Consider the following 20,337-nt stretch of genomic DNA (forward strand, 5'->3'; position numbering starts at 1 on the left):
CATGCTCGCTGTCACCACCTCCACCCTACAAGGAGCTGGCTGCAAAACTGATCTGCCAGAGGGAGGCAGGCACGCAGAGAGGCAGAGCAGAAGCCCTAATGACACTGAAGCCTTGAATCAAACCAAGGCAAGGCCAGCCCTACTTCTGGACTTTTATTTACATGAGCCTTTTCCTTCTCCTTAAACCAATTTAGGCCAAGTCTTTGGTTCCTTGTAAATAAATGATATAGCCAGAATTTGAGGAAAAGACTCAGTGATAAATACTCTGGCATCTCATTGCTCGAAAGAACTGCTATTTGCCTCTAAAAAATGAGGAGCTCCAATAAACAAGCATAATTTCCACTCAGCTAATCTACTTTTTTCCTACTAGTCTTCAGCCAACAGTGATGATTCCTCGCTGACCTCCCCACCTTCAGCTGCCCAACCAGCTGGTTCACTGCATGTACTACTGACTAGCCACAGCAATGCATCTTTTTGTCTCCAGGACTAAAGTATAAACCCCCTAACACAGCACATCAGGTTCTTCAGAATCTGTGTCCTGCTGGCCTTGCACAGTCTAATCTCCACCCACTCCTTTACCATACTCTTTTCTGGCCTCACAACATCAGGCCCCTCCTGTTTCCAGTTCCTTTCTTCTTCCTTCAAGACTGTCCAACTGTTATCTCCTCTGTCACTCTTACTATAGTCATCCACCATCCTCCACACTGCCACAGTATTTCACAGATCCCTAAACTGGCAGTTGTCTCCCAGGGACTATCCCCAGTTATCTCTGTATTCGTGATACCTGACACAGTGTCAGGATTGCAGCTGGCACTCACATTTGAGTAAAAAGCAGAAATATGAATTTTTAAAAATGTAATCTTTATATTCAAAACTTCTCTACTCCATGAAAAGATTTTACACACAAAAACTTTTAAATGGTATCTTGGGAAGTATGTGGATGTGAATTGCATATCCATCATTAGTACTAACTCCTCTTCTGACTTTATTTTCATATTCCTTATGTGTAAAGTTTTATGTATTTTCTTCTGCCTAACATAAGTGCTCACACAAAATAATTCTAAACCTGACAGGTAGTAGTTTTAAATCTAATCAATTTTCTCATAATAACCCAAGCTAATCCTTTTCAAGTTCATTCCCAGGAGCTTGAGGTGGAAAATCCTTAGCTTTACTTATTTCAAATGTATCAATACATAAACTGTTTTAAAAAACATGCGTTAGCTGCAAGCAACCTTTAAAACAATTTTGAAATATACTAAAAGAATTTTTAATATACAGATTTAGTGGTTAATTTCATTATAAAATATTAATTATAAAAAATGCAAACATGTAGAAGCTTAAAAGTGGCTAAAAAAGGTAAAAAGATAAGTCAGTTCCACCCTAATATCAATCCCAAAAGGTAACTATTGTTAACAGCTGGAATGTATGTAACTCAATTTTTTAAAATGTGGAATTTATCGCAGAGTATATACAAGTACAATGGAAATGTACAGTTTTAAGAATAGTAATATACCTATCAGGTTACAGTCAGACCAAGAATACTCCCAGTAATCTTAGAGAAGCCATACCTGCCAAAAGCTATCTTTGTTGCCCTCATACTTAATAGTTTGGGTAAGATCTTTTGGATTGGAAGTCATTGTCTTCAGAATCTGAAAGGTATTGCTCCATTATGTTCTCAAAAGCAACACTGGAAGTGAGAAGTCCCAAGTCTTTAGTAAGGCCTGTTTTTTAATCTCTTTGGAAGACTATAGCCCTTTGAAAGAGTGATGTCCCCTCCCCTTGAATCTGTGTGGGCTGGAGTCTGTTTGACTAACAGAGTACAGTGGAAGTAATGCTATGTGACTTCTAAGACTAGGTCATAAAAGGTCTTGAGCTTCTGCCTGGTTCTCTTGGGCTGCTTGTGTTGAGAGAACCAGCCAACCATGTACGAGAGATCTTCAAAAAGTTCATGGAAGGATTTGTATTATATTTGAATTCCATTTTTCCACGAACATCTTGAAGTACTCTCATCAGTCTTGCTACCCAGTCTTGCTACCCCACAACCTACACGAAGAGGCTGGTCAACAATCCCAGATGAGCCCAGCCTGCCAGCACGCCTGACAAGGTGACAGACATATCAGTGTAGCTATCTTGGGTTCCCCGAGCCAGCTCATCTGCCAGCTAAGTACCACTGAATGACTTCAGGTAACACTACAAAGAGCAGAAGAATCACCCAACTGAGCCCTGCCCAAATTTCTGACTTACAGAATCTGTCAGGTATAATAATGTTTTTTTAGACATCTGGCCAGTACGAGGATCCAAACCTCTGACCTTGGTGTTACCAGATGATATTCTCCCAAGTAAGCTAATCAGCCAGCCTGTTTTTTTTAAGCTACTAAGTTTTGGGATAGTTTATTATGCAATAACACTCCTACCACCAAAAAAAGGATTTCTTTTGTACTGAACATCTCTTTTAAACTCAAAAGAACATCCCCTAAGCCATCTCATTATACCTTCTGGTGAGCAATTCCAGATTCATTCTATCTGTATATACCATCAAAAGATTCTTACTTTAGTTTCCTAAAATTTACTATTTTTTAACCTGGTCATCATGTCATTAAGACATAATAGTAATTGCCACTGGAATGTGTCACTCCTCAGTTTAAGGAAACACCTTTTTAAGAGACTCAACTGTGTCACAGGTAATAACTACATCCAAAAATATAGTGACCATGCTTGCTGAACCCATAATTAGGATTTATACATAGGCCTAATATTTCAAGTTCAGATTGTTCTGGAAAAAGATGGAAATACAGTATCAGCAGCTCATCTTTGACTCTAATAAATGCATTAGCCCACTTGCTAGAAGAGGGGTAGTTAATAGAAGAAAATAGCTATTTGATGGAGAGATGGAAAGGTTTGGATGAATGGCAATAATAGTAGTAGTAGTGCTTGTTGTCATCAGTATTTACTGAGCACTCACTCTGTGTCTGGTATTGCTCTAACTATATTACCAGTACCTAGAATGATGCCTGGAACCTACAGCAGCTCAATAAATACAGGGTCAATGAATAAATCTTCTTTAATCTTCAGTAATGCCAGCAGATATGCACATAAGGTACATGTTTTAAAAATGAAGAGACAGGCACAGAGATGTTAACTTGCCTAAGTTAGTGAAGAAGGTGGGGTTAGAACCCAGGTCTTCAGACTCCACAGCCCATGTTCTTTACTACGTGATAATGACTCACAGTAAAGTGGGGTGGGGGGGGATTCCTCAAAGGGTAGAGAGAGAACAGAAAGCTATGGGTCTGACAATCACTTGGAATAAAGGTCAAAGTGCTACAAAAGGAAACTTCGGTCTAGTGAGTGGTACAAGTTTTCTCACCTTATAACCCTTCTGATGCCTCCAGCTTAATTTTTCATGAATTATCTGATAATGTTATTATCTCTATTCCACACACACACTCCTCAGAATGGTTCCTGTCCCTTTCGGAGTAAATGTGAATAGTAGCATATACACATTCTTCCATTAGTAGCCGGGGCAAATTCTTACAAAGACTTCATGGCTAGGGAAAGTTCTAGGAAGACATTCCTGGCTTCCTTCCTGGAGCTCTGAAATGCTGATTTAATAAACATTAAACTAAGTAGGTACATATAACCAAATAAGAGAATGAAAATAGGAAGTGTCACCTGAATGCAAATAGTAATGCTTATTATAAAGAAGTTATTTAATTAATGTCTGTTGAATAAATGTTTGCTGAAATACAGTATATGCAGTAAGACACCTGAGGAACCCAAGATGGGTTTTAAAAGACACAGCAGCCAGAAAGAATGAACTTCTACAGATTATCAAATGCAGCAAAGCTGGTTATCCCAACATTACACCACTGAATAACTTGGTTTAGGAAGTTAGTTTCTGGAAGTCAGAATCCTCCCAATTTAACCTTGCATCATAAAGGTATTTAAACACTCTATTGCAAATAGAATAGTCAAAGCAAATAATTTATTTTATTTTTTTGTGTGTGTGTCTTCTTCCCTCCACCCCCCCAGTTTATTTGTGTATTTATTTATTTTTAGCTCCCACAAATAAGTGAGAACATGTGATATTCTCTTTCTGTGCCTGACTTGTTTCACTTAATATAATTCTCTCTACGTCCATCCATGTTGTTGCAAATGGCAGTATTTCATTCTTTTTTATAGCAGAGTAGTATTCCAAAAGCAAAATCATTTAAGTAGTTATGATCTCAGAGTTTACATCTTAGAGTAACAAAATAAGAATTAATAGTATTAATTTTGAAAGATGATCATATTCTAAAATTATTTTGTTATTTCAGAATTTGGAAAGACACGAGAAATATTTTATATAAAGTGTTAAAAGAGGAATAAAATAATCATAACATTTTCTAAAAAAAAGTTACAAATCATAAGCAAAAATAGTGCTCTTAAAGTGTGAGAACTGATATCCCACTGCTAGGAATGTATCCAAAAAATACATTATAGACCATGGGAAAAAAATTACACATAAAATATTCTAGACAGCATCACAAAAAAATCAAGAAGCAAGCCAAATATCCAGTAATAAAGATTATATTATACTGCTTTGGAATACTAGCTGATGAAATACAACTTAACCACTAAAAAGAATAAAGACAATTTAATAACAGGATGAAATATATAATGTTGAATTGAAAAAAGGATGTTAAATTTTGTGTATACTCTAATTAGAGTAGTACACATAAAAGAATACATTTTAGGAAACTTAAGATATATGAAAAAATGCCATAAAGGAAAAGTGATAATGGTCATGTTACAGTGGTAAGACATGTTACGCAGCTATTCATTTTTTTAATAAATATCTGATCATCTTTTGTACTCCAGAAGCTGTTTTAAAGACTGGAAATATAGCAGAAAACATAGTAGACAAGCTCCCTAACTTCATGAATTGTACATTCCAACAGGGGAGACATACAAATAAGTAAAATACAAAGGTCACATCCATGCAACTACACCCAGATAAAGAAAAAGAACATTACCAGCAACCCAGAAGTCCCTTTCGTGCATCGCACAACTTCAGAACTACTCACATGTCCAGACAGGAATGCAGTGGAGTGGCCTCTTTCCCACCCATTCCTTTTCCTGAGATCCTGGCACCTGCATCTCTAGTTTTTTCTCTCTGGCCCTGAGACACTTCCCCAAGCTCCACTGCTTCCTTTGCTTCTTTAAAGGGACACCTTTTTCTGAGCCTCTCGCCCCAGGCCTAGGTCAGCACATTTCCCTGGGGAGGAAGCAGCTGCAGACATCAGCGCCTTGTGCCAGCAGGTGTCCCTTGCTGGGCGCTATCTCCTCAAGGCCAGTTGCCTCAGCAGGTCTCTGATGCCTTAGAGCAGGTGGTGTAGGTCTGTTTTGGTTTTGTCTTTATCTGGCTTTTCTAGTTAATCTGAGCAAGAAAGTTGGTCTGCCACCATTAAATTTCTAAAAGAAGGTATTTGTTTACTTGCTTGGTTTGGTTTTAATTTGTCTTATCCTCAGTCTTTCCCTGACCCACTGTATTTAAAACAGAAGCCTCCTCCTCTCAGTCCTCTAGCCTGTTTTATCTTTCCTCACAGCACTTGTTACTACCTGAATTATGATTATCTCTGTCTCACACGTATGTCACATGCTGTGTGCCAGTCACTATTGCGAGTACTCATTTTCCATTCACAATAACTCATTTAATCTTTGCAACCATCTTACTGTCATCCATATTTTGGGGTGGAAAAATACTTAGATACAGTGGCTAAGTAACTTCCCCAAAGTCACACAGCTAATAAATTTGAGCACTGTCTGTTTTTACTGTTCCTTCTGTTTAAGGCAGAAGACTGAGCTGGGTTTTCTGACATAACCACAGACTCCTGATAAGAGTAATAAACAAAGAATTCATCATGCTGAGAACACTAATATATAAAGACATAAGAAAGGGGTTATAAGAATGACAGCCCCATCTTCCTCAAACATCTCTTCCTGTCCATGACAGATCATGGGGAGGAACTTGCTGTTGACTATCAATCTAGCACAACCTCAAGGAAAGTTAACTTCTATGTTTAAGTTATATTTTATTATAGTTTCCCTTTTAGGCTCTTTTGAACAAGACTGTCAAATATTTTGAACTAACGTAACACAAACTTATTGTAAGATTTACAGGATAGCCAAGCTTGATGCTCCAAGTCTCCAGGCAATGCATGCTGTCGTGTAGTTCACTTTCATACTACGGGAACTTAACTCATGAGTCAACTATCAACAGAGCAAGCAGATGAACACTTTCATACTCTAAAAACTACAAGATAGCAGACCAATTCCACATAATTTCTAAAGCTTGCCTTTACAGCAGAGTGTTTTGTCTTAGTCATTTAACATTATTTGTTAAATATGAAAACAATAGCAAAATCCTCTGGTATAAAAGATGGGTCTTACAGACATGACTTTAAATCCTGACTCATCACTGTGTGGCCTGAGGCAGATCCCTATCTACTCTGACCTCACATTTCCACATGAGTAAAAATAAGGAAAATAATGCTTACCAACTTCAGTGTTTGGCTTGAAGATTGAATAAGGAATCCTTACACATGAAACGACTGGCATCGCATTTTGCACACTGTAGTGTTCCCTACATGCCTGAGCTACTGACAAAGACAAAGGCACTACAGTAGGATGTCAACTACCAAATGTGAATGGATAACTGAGTTAGAAAAATCACCATTTTTCATCCACCAAAGTAATAGCTGATTCATCCTGGAATCATCAATGGATGGCAAAACTGTCCAAGTCTCTCTGCCCAGGTCACTTATAAATTACAAAAAGAAGAATGTTCAGATTTACAGCGGAGAAACCTGGCAGACGCCATCTGAACCAAAGTCAGCATCGCCAAGAATGAAACAGACCGCCCTCACGTGCCATCTGAGGTGACGCACAGAAAACAAAACGTCATTATTTATGTAATGTTACCACCATAAATACATAAGCTGACTCTAAGCATGAGAAAACACCTGACACCACAACTAAGGGACAATCCAGGCAAAACAACTGGCCTGGATTCTAAAAATGTCAATGTCATGAGACACAAAGGAATGATAAGGAACCATTCCAGATTAAAGGAGATTAAAGAGATGTGACCACCAAAGTCAATGCAGGATCTCAAACTGGATATAAGATGAAGGGAAAAAAATTACAATGAAAGACATTATTGGAACAATTGAAAAAACCTGAATATTGACTCTATATTAGATAATAATGCTGTATCAATGTTAATTTTCCTGAATTTTATAACTAAGATGTAAGATTTATATGATCTGAAGAGAAACTAGAATATCCTGAATTACTATGGCTATGGATCTATTCAGGACAGGTAGGCATAAGAGAAGAGAGGACAGAAATTAAGCAAAAGTGGGAAAATGTTAACAATTGGTGACCCACAGAAGAGTACATGAGTTCTTTGTGCTATTCTTACTGTTCTTCTGATGTTTGGAATCATTTCACAAGAAAAATTTTTTAAAAGAATGAATATGTGAGTACTGTCCATAAAGATGTTCTAATCTGAGAAAGATAATACATTCCAGTAACTATAAATGAAGAACTTTACAGTAGAAACGTGATCAAGTTTGGTAGAAGACATTGATTTCATCAGGAATTATCAGAAAAAGTTTCACAGAGAGAGGTGACCTGGGTGTTGAAGTATGGAGAAGAAAAGCAGTTTATAACATGTAAAAATGATATATAGTGAATTCCTGATTATCTGAGAATATCTAAACACGACACACACATACCTCCCCCCCCCCAAAAAAAAAGGGGAAAAAAAGAAAGAAGAAAATTCTGTGGAAATAAAATCACTGACACAGCTCTGCTATCACCATACTAGAAGGCAGTTGTTCTCTAGAACTACACAGTAACCAGCTGACATCACAACTGTGTTTACAACTCTGCCAAATCAGAGGATTTAAGGTAAATCAATGTGGTTATTCAGCCTCAACCAAGACTAGGGTCTGATCAGCCTCACTTCCTACCTAATAATGACCCTGAGCAGCCGAGACCAAATTCATGGTCAAAATCTGTTTCAGAACTCAAGAACTTTTGTGTGTTTTTCTTTTAACCAAGACTGGGAAAGATGATGGATTGAACATAGCAGGTATGGCTAGTAGTTGAAGCAATGGCCTTAAAACTGGCCATTTGCAACTCAGGGGTAGACTAACTCAAGGACCAAGGGGTGAGAAAAGTGATGAGGAGACGGACACCCAGGCGTGGAGTAGTTTGGCCTCCACCTGAGGAGCTAGGCCACCACAGCGTGAACTAGAGATCAGGAAAGGTGGCAAACTCCTCACCTAGAACAGGTCTGCTAGCCTGACTGTCAGCTGGAGTTCTGAATCGCAAAAGCTAAGCTGAAGCCCCTTCTGTTCTCCTTATCCCTGCTAGGAGAGAACTTCCCTGCTCCACATCCTAACACTCTTCCTGGGGAAACACTGAGCACATCCTCCCCTTGAGTCATACATTTGCTTTTGCCACCTTTAAGAGGAAAATATAACTCCAGGGAAGAGTACCATAGGGACTAACTGACCCTCAAGTCACCTCTTATTAAAATATATCATTTTCAATTTGACCTTCCTCATCAGCATGGGACTGGGCACACTCTGCTACCCTGGGCTAAGTGGAAGAGCATTTTAGGGGCCTTTTATTTCCCTGTGGATTCTCCTTGTAACTCCAGACATGTTATGTTTTCATTAACCTTCATCTGTCCTGTGTCCTAAAGAATGAACAAGAATTTTGGAGGAAGGATCAAACACAGCTGCAGACACTAATAGTTTCCCTGATCCCTAACCCAAATCCCTACAGCTAATAAAGAAACCAGAAGAGTCACAAACAAGTCTGATCAGAGATGTTTGACTATAATCTTATTAACAAAAGGCCTGTTTTATCCTGGGTCCTGTAATACCAAGCACATAAATACTTAGTGCTAGAAAATTTATTAGTGTTGAAATATTCTAGGCTGACATACAACTCTAAGAAATGAGAAGTTACATTAAAGTCCTACAAAAAAAGCTATTCATTCCTTATGAGTACACGTTTAAAAGTGAAGTACATGATTTTCTGAATTATGAGAAATATCTTCCTCATTTCTGCAAATAAAAGTACTTCTATGTTTGCAGATTTAACATTTTACCTGCACATAAAGAAGTTTATTTCACGTTTACTAGAAAGAGATGGCAAATAATAGAGCTTTGGGAAGAAAATTATACAAAATACTGACCACCAGGATAACACATTTGCTGAATTATTAGTTAAGTCAATCCCCTCATAACCTCACTGGACCTAATTCCCCTCAGCCGAAGCAGCAAGCAACAGGGAAGCAGAGAAAATGCAGCTGTGTACATCTACAAACGATTAGGAAATATGCTCTCTACAACTGCTGTATGAAAATGTTAAACACCTTGGTGAAATTCTCTGTTGTATTATTTATAGGAGTTTGAAGCTTTTTTTGTGTGTGATTTGGAAAGGCAAAGGCAGTTTTTTCTGTCGATGAAACTTTGTTCCTGCTTTCAGTGTTAGTAACAATGGTTTAAAACAACAAAAACTGCCCACAAAATATCTCCTTCTTCCCCCCAAGGGTCTATAAAAAAAACAAAAGATTTTTTGTGAAATTTGTATACAGAAGTCACAGAGTCATTCACTACTGATGACTCTGCTTCCCTTGTGGCAGGCCTCACTTTCAGTAGCTGCTCTTGGAGAGTAAGAATGAGACTGAGATTTTTATCAAGAGCCTAGATAGATTTGGTTGGTCTCTCACTTTAAACTCAGCACCAAAGTCAAATAAAATGTGTAACAACCAACTTACACAGTGATACACAGTGAATTATGGCAAAGTTATATGCCTCACAAAACTTTAAGTCTACTGACTTGTCATACACACTGTGATTAATGAGCAGTTTAACATCATTCCTGCAGCTAAAATATAACATTAAACTTTGGAATGGTAAGAAGTATGACAGACACATAATTAAATATCTAGTCATAATGTGTGATTTTCCTAAATAGTAGAAACCAACTTCTCAGAGCAGTACTACTCAAAGGTAGCAGGTCGAGAAACCATGACCAGTCCATGACAAGATCTGGAGTCTGTCCCAGAATATAATCAACACTGAGAAAGGCTAACTATAGAGGAAAAAACTGAACAGTGAGCTTAGTGACACAGCTGATTTACATTCCAATGCAATCTTATCTTGTCATTGACAGGATAAGTTTGCACACCACACACTGAATAGCCCTGCTCTACAATATAAATGTGCTCTTTTAAGAAGAATGCATACAAATACACATCATCAATTTTCACAAAACATTTAAAACACATAAATACCTGTTCCTGTAGGTCGTAGTCATAGCTGTCATGCAGCAGAAGACTGAGGACATATCGAGTATAAATCATGGCATCAATGCCACATTTCTCTAGCTCTTGTCCCAGCCAGGTCTGCACTGGACCCAAAGCATGAAGCAGAGACATTTCAGAAACAGAAACAAGGCCTGGATAAGAACTTGAGGAGCTTTCAGATGGCAAACCATCCACCACAACTGTACAGATAGGGCGCATGAATTTAGGTTGCTGACATCCTTAAAATGCGAAGCATTTTCTGTAGTTGATATTCTGTTGGTAACTGGAGATGATTTTCACTCCAGGAAAAAGGAGAGATGCTTGACATCTAGGATAAGCATTTATTCTTGCTGGTAGTCAGCCATCTAGAACAGAATTTCCCTCTTCAGGCATGACCAATGAATCAACATCCTGATAGCAACATGCGTGTAGATCTGATTTTCTACTTTAATTTCACATTGAGGCCAAATGTAACTCTTCGGCAGAACCTACAAAAATGACAGAGGGGAAAAAAGGTATACATTATATATAGATATAAAATAAATTACTGAACTTTTGAAAAAAATCAAATAAACTGTTCTTTATTAAAATATCTTTGGTACCTTAGAACACTGATTTTTTTCCCCTATAATCTTTGACATTTTAAACTAAGTGACAATGTAAACTTTTAAAAGAAAGGAAAATTCAGTAGTGTTCTCCTAGTGCTCAATTATACTGATGTTTATCTTGCCATCAAGAGACTGGACTAGTAAAATTTTGTTTCTGTAATGCTGAAAGAATTTATCTAGTAACAAATCACTATTTCATTTTTTTTTTTTTTTTTTTTTTTTAAAGATGACCGGTAAGGGGATCTCAACCCTTGGCTTGGTGTTGTCAGCACCACGCTCAGCCAGTGAGCAAACCGGCCATCCCTATATAGGATCCGAACCTGTGGCCTTGGTGTTATCAGCACCGCACTCTACCGAGTGAGCCACGGGCCGGCCCACAAATCACTATTTCATATTTTTAGTTTTGTCCTTTTTGGCAGGGCAAGGGTAGTGACTGGCCAGTACAGGGGTTCAAACACTTGACCCTGGTGTTACGACACCTTGCTCTAACCAATTGGGCTAAACAGCCAGCCCACTAGTTCATATTTAAGTATAACAGAAGTAAGCAGTTGAATAGTAATTTCATGCAAGCACTGGTAAAATCAGTTCTTTAAATTTAAGTTTTATACAGGTAATCGATTATTTTGTATAGCTAAAATTTTTAGAACTGATCACCACTTATTTCATAAAAATTAATGTGAAGCACAGATTTGTTTTATAGCCATGCCAGGCTATACTGTTAATAACTGTTAAACTTATTGTAACTTTTCTTCTTATATACTTAGGATGAATTAATTATTTGTGATAGAAGACACTCTTTAATAACTTTCTCCCCTAAATTAACATATTTTCAATGTCAAACTAATCTAACAATGGCTTTATTAAATTATAGTATTCTTCATATTAGAGTTCTGATTAATTTATACCACTAGAAAATTAAAAGAGTGAAAGGTAAATCTCATCAGTTCAGCCTTTGCATGAATTTTAGAAGACTAAGAGGGCTACCAAAAATGACTTCCAAAGTAGTATTAATAATTATTGTTAGTAAAAGCATCTTATCAGAAAGACACTCTTCCCAAAGATTTAAAATTGAGTTTCTTGTATTTCATTATTTCAAAGTAAATTTTACATACATTATAGAAAAAATTTTTAATCCACCATAGGACTGTTATTATATTAATGTGTCACTAATGTATATTTTGCTACTTTCAAAAATCCTCTTTACCATACTATCTTTCCTGAATTATGAAAAGTAGACAAATTGAAGCAAAGACTCTCTGTAACTTTCACCAACTGAAATTCTCCAGATGACTCTCAGAATTAAAACATCTTACATAAATTATTTAATATGTTTAGATCTCAGGAGAGCAGACAAGATCCCCAATAGAGTAATCATTCAATTCTGGTAATGTCACATGAAGCAAGCTGACAAGTCAGTTATCACTCAGTGAAGATCAATCAAGATGCTGAAGAGACTTGAAGCAATGACTGAAGGAACTAGGTGAGACTCTAAGGCAGCTAGAATTCACAGGACAAAGGACAAGAGAGAGCTGCACAGCAAAGAAACACCACAGATTTGCAAACGGTTGCCTCAAGCATTCATGCATATAAGGAACTAGCCAAGGCACAGGAAAGGGTCATCATAAAGGATAGGAGGAAACAGTGTCTGATCCTACCAGCCAGACTGAAAAACCTCATAATTCAGGCGACACTGGGTAGAGTACTCAGAAGGGTCTTGTCTTAGTAGTAGGGAATAAAAAATCTTCTGGTTCTGTGCAACAAATCTTAAAAGCAAGACCCAAAAGGATCAAACTGTTTCCAATTAACTTCACTGTTGTCCCAGAGAGCTCAAGAATATTTTTAGGAACATAAAAATATCTAGCACCCAAAGAGGTAAAATTTACAATGTCTGGCATCTATTCAAAAATTAGCAGGCATATAAAGAAGCAGGACACAAAGGCAGTAGAAATCAGAGGAAAAATTAAGGAAAGAAACCCAAAATTGACACAGAAGTTAGAGCTGGCAGAAAAAAACATTAAAACATTTATCATAACTACATTCCATGTGTTTGAAAAGTTAAGTAGAGAATAGAAGATATAAACTCAAACATCTAGAGATGAAAACTATATTGTCTAAGATGAAAAATACACAGGATGACATTAATAGCAAATGAGGCATTTCAGAAGATTATTTTAAACTTTAAATTGCAAAAGAAACTACAAAATAAAATAGAAAAAAAATTTTTTTTCAATGAACAGAGCATCAGTGAGCTGTGTGACAAATTTAAGAAGCCTAATTAATATACATGTAATTGATGTCTGAGAGGAGAGAAGGGAACAGAAAAAAATATTTGAAGAAATAATGGCCAAAATTTTTCTAAAATTGATGAAAACTAAAACTCACAGATCCAAGAAACTCAATGAACTCCAAGCACAAGAAACGTGAAGAAAATGACAGCTAGGCACACCATAATAAAATTACTCAAACCTGTGATAAAGAGAAAAGCCTTAAAGCAGCCAAAGAAAAAAGAAACATTAAGTATTAAAAGACAAGAACAAGGATGACATCAGATTTCTTGCTGGAAACAATGCAAGTGAGAAGATAACGCAGCAAAAACTTCAAAGTACTAAAAGAAAAAAAAACTGTCAACCTAGAATTCTATGATCATTAAAAATATTTTTCAAAATGAAGGTGAACAAAGACTTTTCCAGACATGCAAAAACTGAAAGAATTCGTCACCAGTAAACCTATCCTACAAGAAATGTGAAAGGAAATCTTTTAGGCAGAAGAAAAGTGATACCAGAATAAAATGTGGATCTACTCAAAGCAAAAAAGATCACTTGAAATGGTAACTACATTTGTCTTATTATTTAAATATCTTTAAAAGATGGCTGTTTAAACAAAAATAACAACAATGGATTGTGGTTTATAATACATATATATAAGTGCAATGTTTGACGAGTAGCACAAAGGCCAAGAGTGGAGAAATGTGAAAATACGATTATAAGGTTCTTATATTATTCCATTTCATGAATAATATCACTTGAACACAGAGTCTGGAAAGAAACCTGTTAATAATCATAATAAATGTAAATGATGTAAACATACCAATTAAAAGGCAGTGATAGATTGGATTTTAAAACAGCAAGACCCTATTATATGCTTCCTATAAAAAATGCACCTTAAATAGAAAGATATAAATAGATTAAAAGTAAAAGGATGGAAAAAAATATACCATGGTAACCCTAATAACGAAAAGAAAGTTGGGAATGTATACATTAGTATCTGACAAAATAGATTTTACCACAAAGAATATTAACAAAGATAAAGAAGTGGGTAACAAAGGGGTGGACTCATCAAAAGGACGTAACAGTCCTACACACTATCCACCTAATAGCATACTTCCAAAATATATGAAGCAAAAACTGATAGAACTGCAGGGAGAAACAGACAAAGCCACACTTACACTGGAGGATTTCAACACCCCTTCATCAAGTGCTGAAAGAAAAAGTACACAGAAAATAGTAAGGATAAAGAAAATCAGAACAACATCATCAACCAAATCAATCTAAGATAGACTATATTCTCAGCCACAGAGAAAGTTGCAACAAACTTAAAAAAAAAATCAAGTATGTTGAACATACATACATACCAGTATGTTCTTAGACCACGTGGAACTATATTATAAATTAATAACATAAAAATGTCAGAAAATATCTCAAATATTTGAGTACTAAAAACATTTCTACATAATCAACAGGGCAAAGAAGAAATCAAAGGAAAAATAAGATAGAAATAAGGTAACTTGCATTCCCTAGCATAAGAGGAAAATATGGTGCCTTGGCAGGACTCTCTGAATTCTGGAGACAACACATTCTATACCCTGGAATACTGTTCCAACCCATACTGGGTGGCCCAGAAGGTTGCCTTCCTTAAGCGAGGCCAGGAGCAGGAAAAGGCCCTTTGGCAGGTCCAGTCTGTAGTGCAATTGGTCCTGCTTCTTGTATCATACGATAGATGAGTCAGCTCGTATGTGAGGCCCAGGAAGAAAACACTCAGCAGGTGTACTGCAGCCACATTGAGAGGTGGCCCTGGAAGCCTGTGCCAGGGAAATGGAATAAAAATGAAAACACAAAATATCAATATTTTTAGGATGCCACAGAAGCAGGTACTTAGAAGAAAATTTACAGCACTAAGCACCCATATTAGAAAAGGTCTCAAATCAATTATCTCAGTTTTCACCTTAAGAAACTAGAGAAAGAAGAGCAAATGAAACCTAAACTAAGCAAAACAAAAGACCACAGCAGAAGCCAATGAAATAGAAAGCAGAAAAACAAGGAAACCAAAAACTGGTTCTTTTAGACAATAAAATGGACAAACCTCTAGCCAGATTGATCAGGAAAGACAGAAAACATAAATTACCAATATCAGGAATGAGGGAGGTGAGATCACTATGGATTCTACAGATATAAAAATGATAATAAGGGGAAAACTCTATACCAATAAATTCAACAACTTAGATGAAAGGAAAAAAATCCCTCGAAAGACACAAACTACCAAAGCGCACTCAAGAAGAAATAGAATGAATAGCCCTGTATATGTAAAAGGAATTTAATTTATAGCTTACAACTCACAAAGAAATCCCCAGGCCCAGATGCCTTCAAAAAGTGACTTCCACCAAATATTTAAGGAAAATGTAATACCAATTCTATACACACTCTTCCAAAAAAAATGAAGAGGAGAGAACTCAGATCACGTTATGAGGCCAGCATTATACTGATACCAAGAGGATACAGGATAAATGTCATTAATGAAATCTACGTAATTGTATTTGCCATAGAACGTCCAAAATACTAGCTTCACTGTGAACAACTCGGTAATTGCTTGTTCTCCCATTATTTAAATGCATAAAGGCCTTAAAAATTCACACTGTGAAAGACTTGGTTCACCAGTAAAGACTGAGAAATAATTGTTTGTTTTTTATTATGTTTATTTTAAAACACAATCTCAACCCAACCACGGGATTCTCTGATTCTCTGTTTTAAGAGATTTTTTCTTTAGCCACATGAAAGGATTCAAGAAAAAAAATTTTGTTTACAAATGCAAAATAAAACAAAACACAATGAACCACCTGATCTCATCAAAGCTGGTTAGTACCTTCACTTGTATTATTACCCCTAACAGAATGCTTCCTATAACTTGTTCAACAGCAGACTGCACACAATTTTAAAATAACTGGTTATATCCATAGAGTCACTAGTGATTAAAGTCTGTCAGTACAGACTGCATGTAGAGGACCAAGGAAAAGAAAGTAAAGGCTGGGAAGTTTGGTAGCTTCAGACTACTCTGCATTCATCTATGCTGTACCTTTCAGTGGATACTAATGGAACTGGGGTCCTGAGACAGAAGCACCCACCAACCATAAGAAAGCTTCTTCTTGTGCCATAATGACAGATCTAAATGTTCTTGGAGCTAAAAAGTATCCATCCTCCTTGCTTTGAAGCTCAAACTGTTAGCAGATGACCCAGGTAGAGAATACTGGGCACTAACCTTCCTCTACCTAAGCAGCAAGCCTTTGGTAGAGAGGCAAACACTTTAAATCAAAGACTCTTTACTTCTAGTTCTGAACTGAAAGGAGGAGACTCCTAGGTATTGTTGGTTCATGAATTATCCCTGTTTAATTAAAACTTACTTCAGGTATGACCCACCTCAGTGAAACTTACCTCTAGTAGTCAAAGCAATGGGCGGGCAGGACGGGGAGAGGGCGAGGGGTTCTGACAAGTACAGACAAAACCCATATTCATCCACCTGGTAAGTTCAAGAACACAGCTGGCAAACACCCACATTTTTAACTATTTGTCTTTACACTCATTCCAAATGTGAAATTTAGTCAGTTATGAATTTAAATTTCATTTAGTTTAATTAAATTCTATAAAAAAGTTTTGAAGAAAAACCACAACTGTATATACTCAAAAGTGTTTTGTTTTAATGTTCCCTTCTTCAAAGGTTTATGCCAAGAGAAAAGGACAGATCATGTTATCTTTCTCATGCAAAATTAACACAAAACATCCTAAAGATAGGGTTCTATAAATGATAAATTAAAAGATCCCACAATGAACATATTGTATTTTAGAATTTATCTTTTTTACTTTAAATTTTAAATGGTTTCTATTAAGGATGTAAAGACAATATAGCTAGTTAAACATGAAAGAAAGTGATTGAGACACCAGGTACCATTCAAGTTTTATTAAAGGAAAAGAATCTGCCAGGCTGCACTCAAAGTGGGGAACAGCCCAGAACTGCCCTGAAAATGGGGGACAGCAGCAACAATGGGTTTGCAAGAGTTTATATTAGCTGTCGGGTGCGAAATGTATGGCGGGGAGGGACCATTAGGTTGACGTAACTGGGTAGAGAACTATGCTGATGCGGAAGCTGGAAAGTTGTTTCTAAGTCAGGAGGCTTCTCCTAAAAGGAAGCGGGGAGCGGCTTGGTGCTGGAGTGGAAGACGAGGCCGGCGGCTTTTTTGTGCTGTTGCTTATTGTGTGCACAATGGCGCCAGTCACATCCAAAATCCATCAAAATACAATGAAGGTTTTTACATCATTTGAGTCTTTAATTCACGGAGGCAGGATGGAAGAGTGGACAGTGCACTAGCCTAGCAGTCATTAATACCTAGGTTTTTATAGTCAGTCCCATCTCTGCTACTTAATAGATGGATTTTGTGCCCATAACTTCTTGAGGTCTTTGTTTTCTCATCTGTAAAACAGAGTAACACGAAGGGTCTTCAAAAAGTTCATGGAAAGATTCATACTATCCTGTAATTCAATTTTTCCACGAACTTTCTGAAGGACCCTTGTACATACTTACTTTCCCTATCTCTCAACCTCTCACAAGGGTGTCACAATGAGCAAATGAGAGGTGCATCTATGTATTTTGTGGTCTTTGCATTTCACAAAATGACACACAAATAGAAGGTATTATTATAAACCACCCTCCTAAAATGGTCTGTTTTGTATTTGCTTAAACTTACAGGTTCCTTCACTAATAGGACTATTTGAAGAGTAGTAATTATTTTAAATATCAAATATTAAAATATTAGAACAAAAATTTTTGTATTAGGAAAAAAAATTTCCTTACTTTCCTTAAAAAACAACAAGGAAATCACCTTCATTTATAATGATCTAGTTCTAGTCCTATCAAGGGCTTTCCTCTTATCAGGTAACATTGTTAGTTTTCTACTACTAAGTTCAAATGTGACATGCAAGAATCGAAGTGGTTAAGTGCAGAGGAGGAATACAGAAATACAATGGCCTTCCTCTGCTGTTCAGTTTTCTATTTGTTTTGGAATCTAGACATCTGCAGAGCAATCTCCTCACATTTAAGCTGCACAACCCCCAAGCAGTAACATACTCAAAGAAGTTCAGCACACACTGGGCTTTTTTTGCTGGCTAGTGTACATTTCAAGCCATTTTACAAACCTTAGTATTAAAAAGAGCCCTGGTGGTGAATGAAAAGTATCCCCCACAGACTGAGGCAATACTCTGCATGCTATGGGGTCAATATTAACATTGCTCTGCACCTGGCAGTGACAGTGTGGTGGAGAGAGGGGAGAACGGCCTGGCCCTGCTCACTCCCATGACAACACCCAGGAAACCCTGCACCAAGTGTAAGTGCACACCACTCAGGGTCTCCAGGAGTCAGTGGTCTGTGAGTTTATGATCAGACCTGGGACCAGAATAACAAACTGAATGTCTAAAATGAAAGTACTTCATTCTTTAATTATCTAGTCTACATGTTTTCAGGATGATATAAATAGCCCCAAATGGTTCATCCATTAAGTAAAAAAGACAACAGATCTAAGTACTTAAGTTACTACATAGGTTAATCATTTTTAAACAGATAAAACATGATAATGCCACAAATTTCAAAAGAGTAATTTGATAATGAAGGTGTTTTTAAGGAGAGTTAGAGGTCGTTTTGAAGAAATTCACTATCTCTCAAAATCTCATCCCTTTTCTGACAATGTTCTGAGAGCTATAGTGCCATCTTTTTACACTCCATAATAACACTCAAATCACTGAAAATAATTCAAAGTACAGCTCCCATTAATGTTCCTAGAGAGTTATTTAGGGTGTGCTAGCAGCATTTCCTATAAGCTATAATAGATATACATACTTTCAGTTTCTTTAGTGTTCAAGTTCAGCAGACGTGGTTAACTTAAATATTAAGGTGTTTCCCTTTTTTGTAACATACTGTAAATATTTTTAGGTGTGACTGCAACACATGAAAATAATTTCAAAAAACAACCTCTTTCTCACATGGTTGTATGAATATTATTTGTGGACTGTTTTCAATTTGTGCTACAGCACAACCAAATATAAAGAGCAGAAAGTAGTTACAAATCGGTTTCTCTGAGCAAAATGTAAAATGTGGACCTTGTTGAGAAAAATCTGGGCAGCTCTGTTCAATCGATATAGTCACATGCTGAAGTGGTCTGTTAGTCTCAAAGCACTTCGTTTATTCTGCTCGACTTTGTCATATATACTTCTATTATAAAAGGTTTTTTTACGTACTTTTTTTTAAAATATGAAAGTAGAAGAATACCCATAAACAATTTCAACACCTAATATTCACTGTTTTGGTGTGCTTATTACCTGTGTTTTTTCCTTTGCATAGGACTTTGACTTTTTTTTATTAAATAATAATATACATATTATTCTATATCGTGCTTTTCTCACCTAGCATTATGTCATCCCAACGTTGTTCTGGAGTCTTACTGCATTATCCAATATGGTAGCCATTAGTCACGCATGGCTATTTACATTTAAGTTAAAAACAAGTTCCTCAGTCACACTGGCCACACTTCAAGTGCTCAACAGCCACATGTAGCTAGTGGCTACTGTGCAAATGTAGGACATTATCATCATCACAAAAGTTCTACTGGACAACACTAGCTTTCACTCTCTCTGGCAAATGACTATGCTGAACTAAACAAAGACGCATTAGCTCCTTTTGACAGAGTTCCCATCCCCATGTGCCTATAGATTGTAGAGACACTTTTCCTTATACCCAGACGATGGGATACTAATCACAGCTATTATGAGATAGCACAACATGGCCAAGAGGAACAGTTTAAGGGAATGGAAAACATCTACCTTTATGTTTGATAGGTCTCAAATTTCAACAGGTCAAATTTCATTATAGATCAATGTAATCACAGAAGGTCCAATGACGAAGTCAGACTGTATGGAACACAAGTACAGATGAAGCTCATTGACAAAGCAAAAAGAAAACAGAATAACTATGGCTCACAGGTTGGCTCAGTCAGTTATAGCACGGTGTTATAACACCAAGGTCAAGAATTCAGATCTCCATACCCAC

At 36.8% G+C, this 20,337-nt stretch overlaps 1 protein-coding gene across 1 annotated transcript in view; it reads right to left on the reverse strand.

The window, feature by feature from the left end:
- Nucleotides 1-20,337, reverse strand: part of KIAA0232 (KIAA0232 ortholog) — an 86,557-nt gene that overhangs the window by 40,918 nt on the left and 25,302 nt on the right. Inside the window, exon 2 of the mRNA XM_063107887.1 lies at nucleotides 10,358-10,857. Coding sequence (XP_062963957.1) covers nucleotides 10,358-10,588 — 231 coding nt within the window. The 5' untranslated portion in view covers nucleotides 10,589-10,857. The remainder of the gene's footprint in view (nucleotides 1-10,357; nucleotides 10,858-20,337) is intronic.

The sequence above is a fragment of the Cynocephalus volans genome, chromosome 9 (assembly GCF_027409185.1).
Source record: "Cynocephalus volans isolate mCynVol1 chromosome 9, mCynVol1.pri, whole genome shotgun sequence".
NCBI lineage: Eukaryota > Metazoa > Chordata > Mammalia > Dermoptera > Cynocephalidae > Cynocephalus > Cynocephalus volans.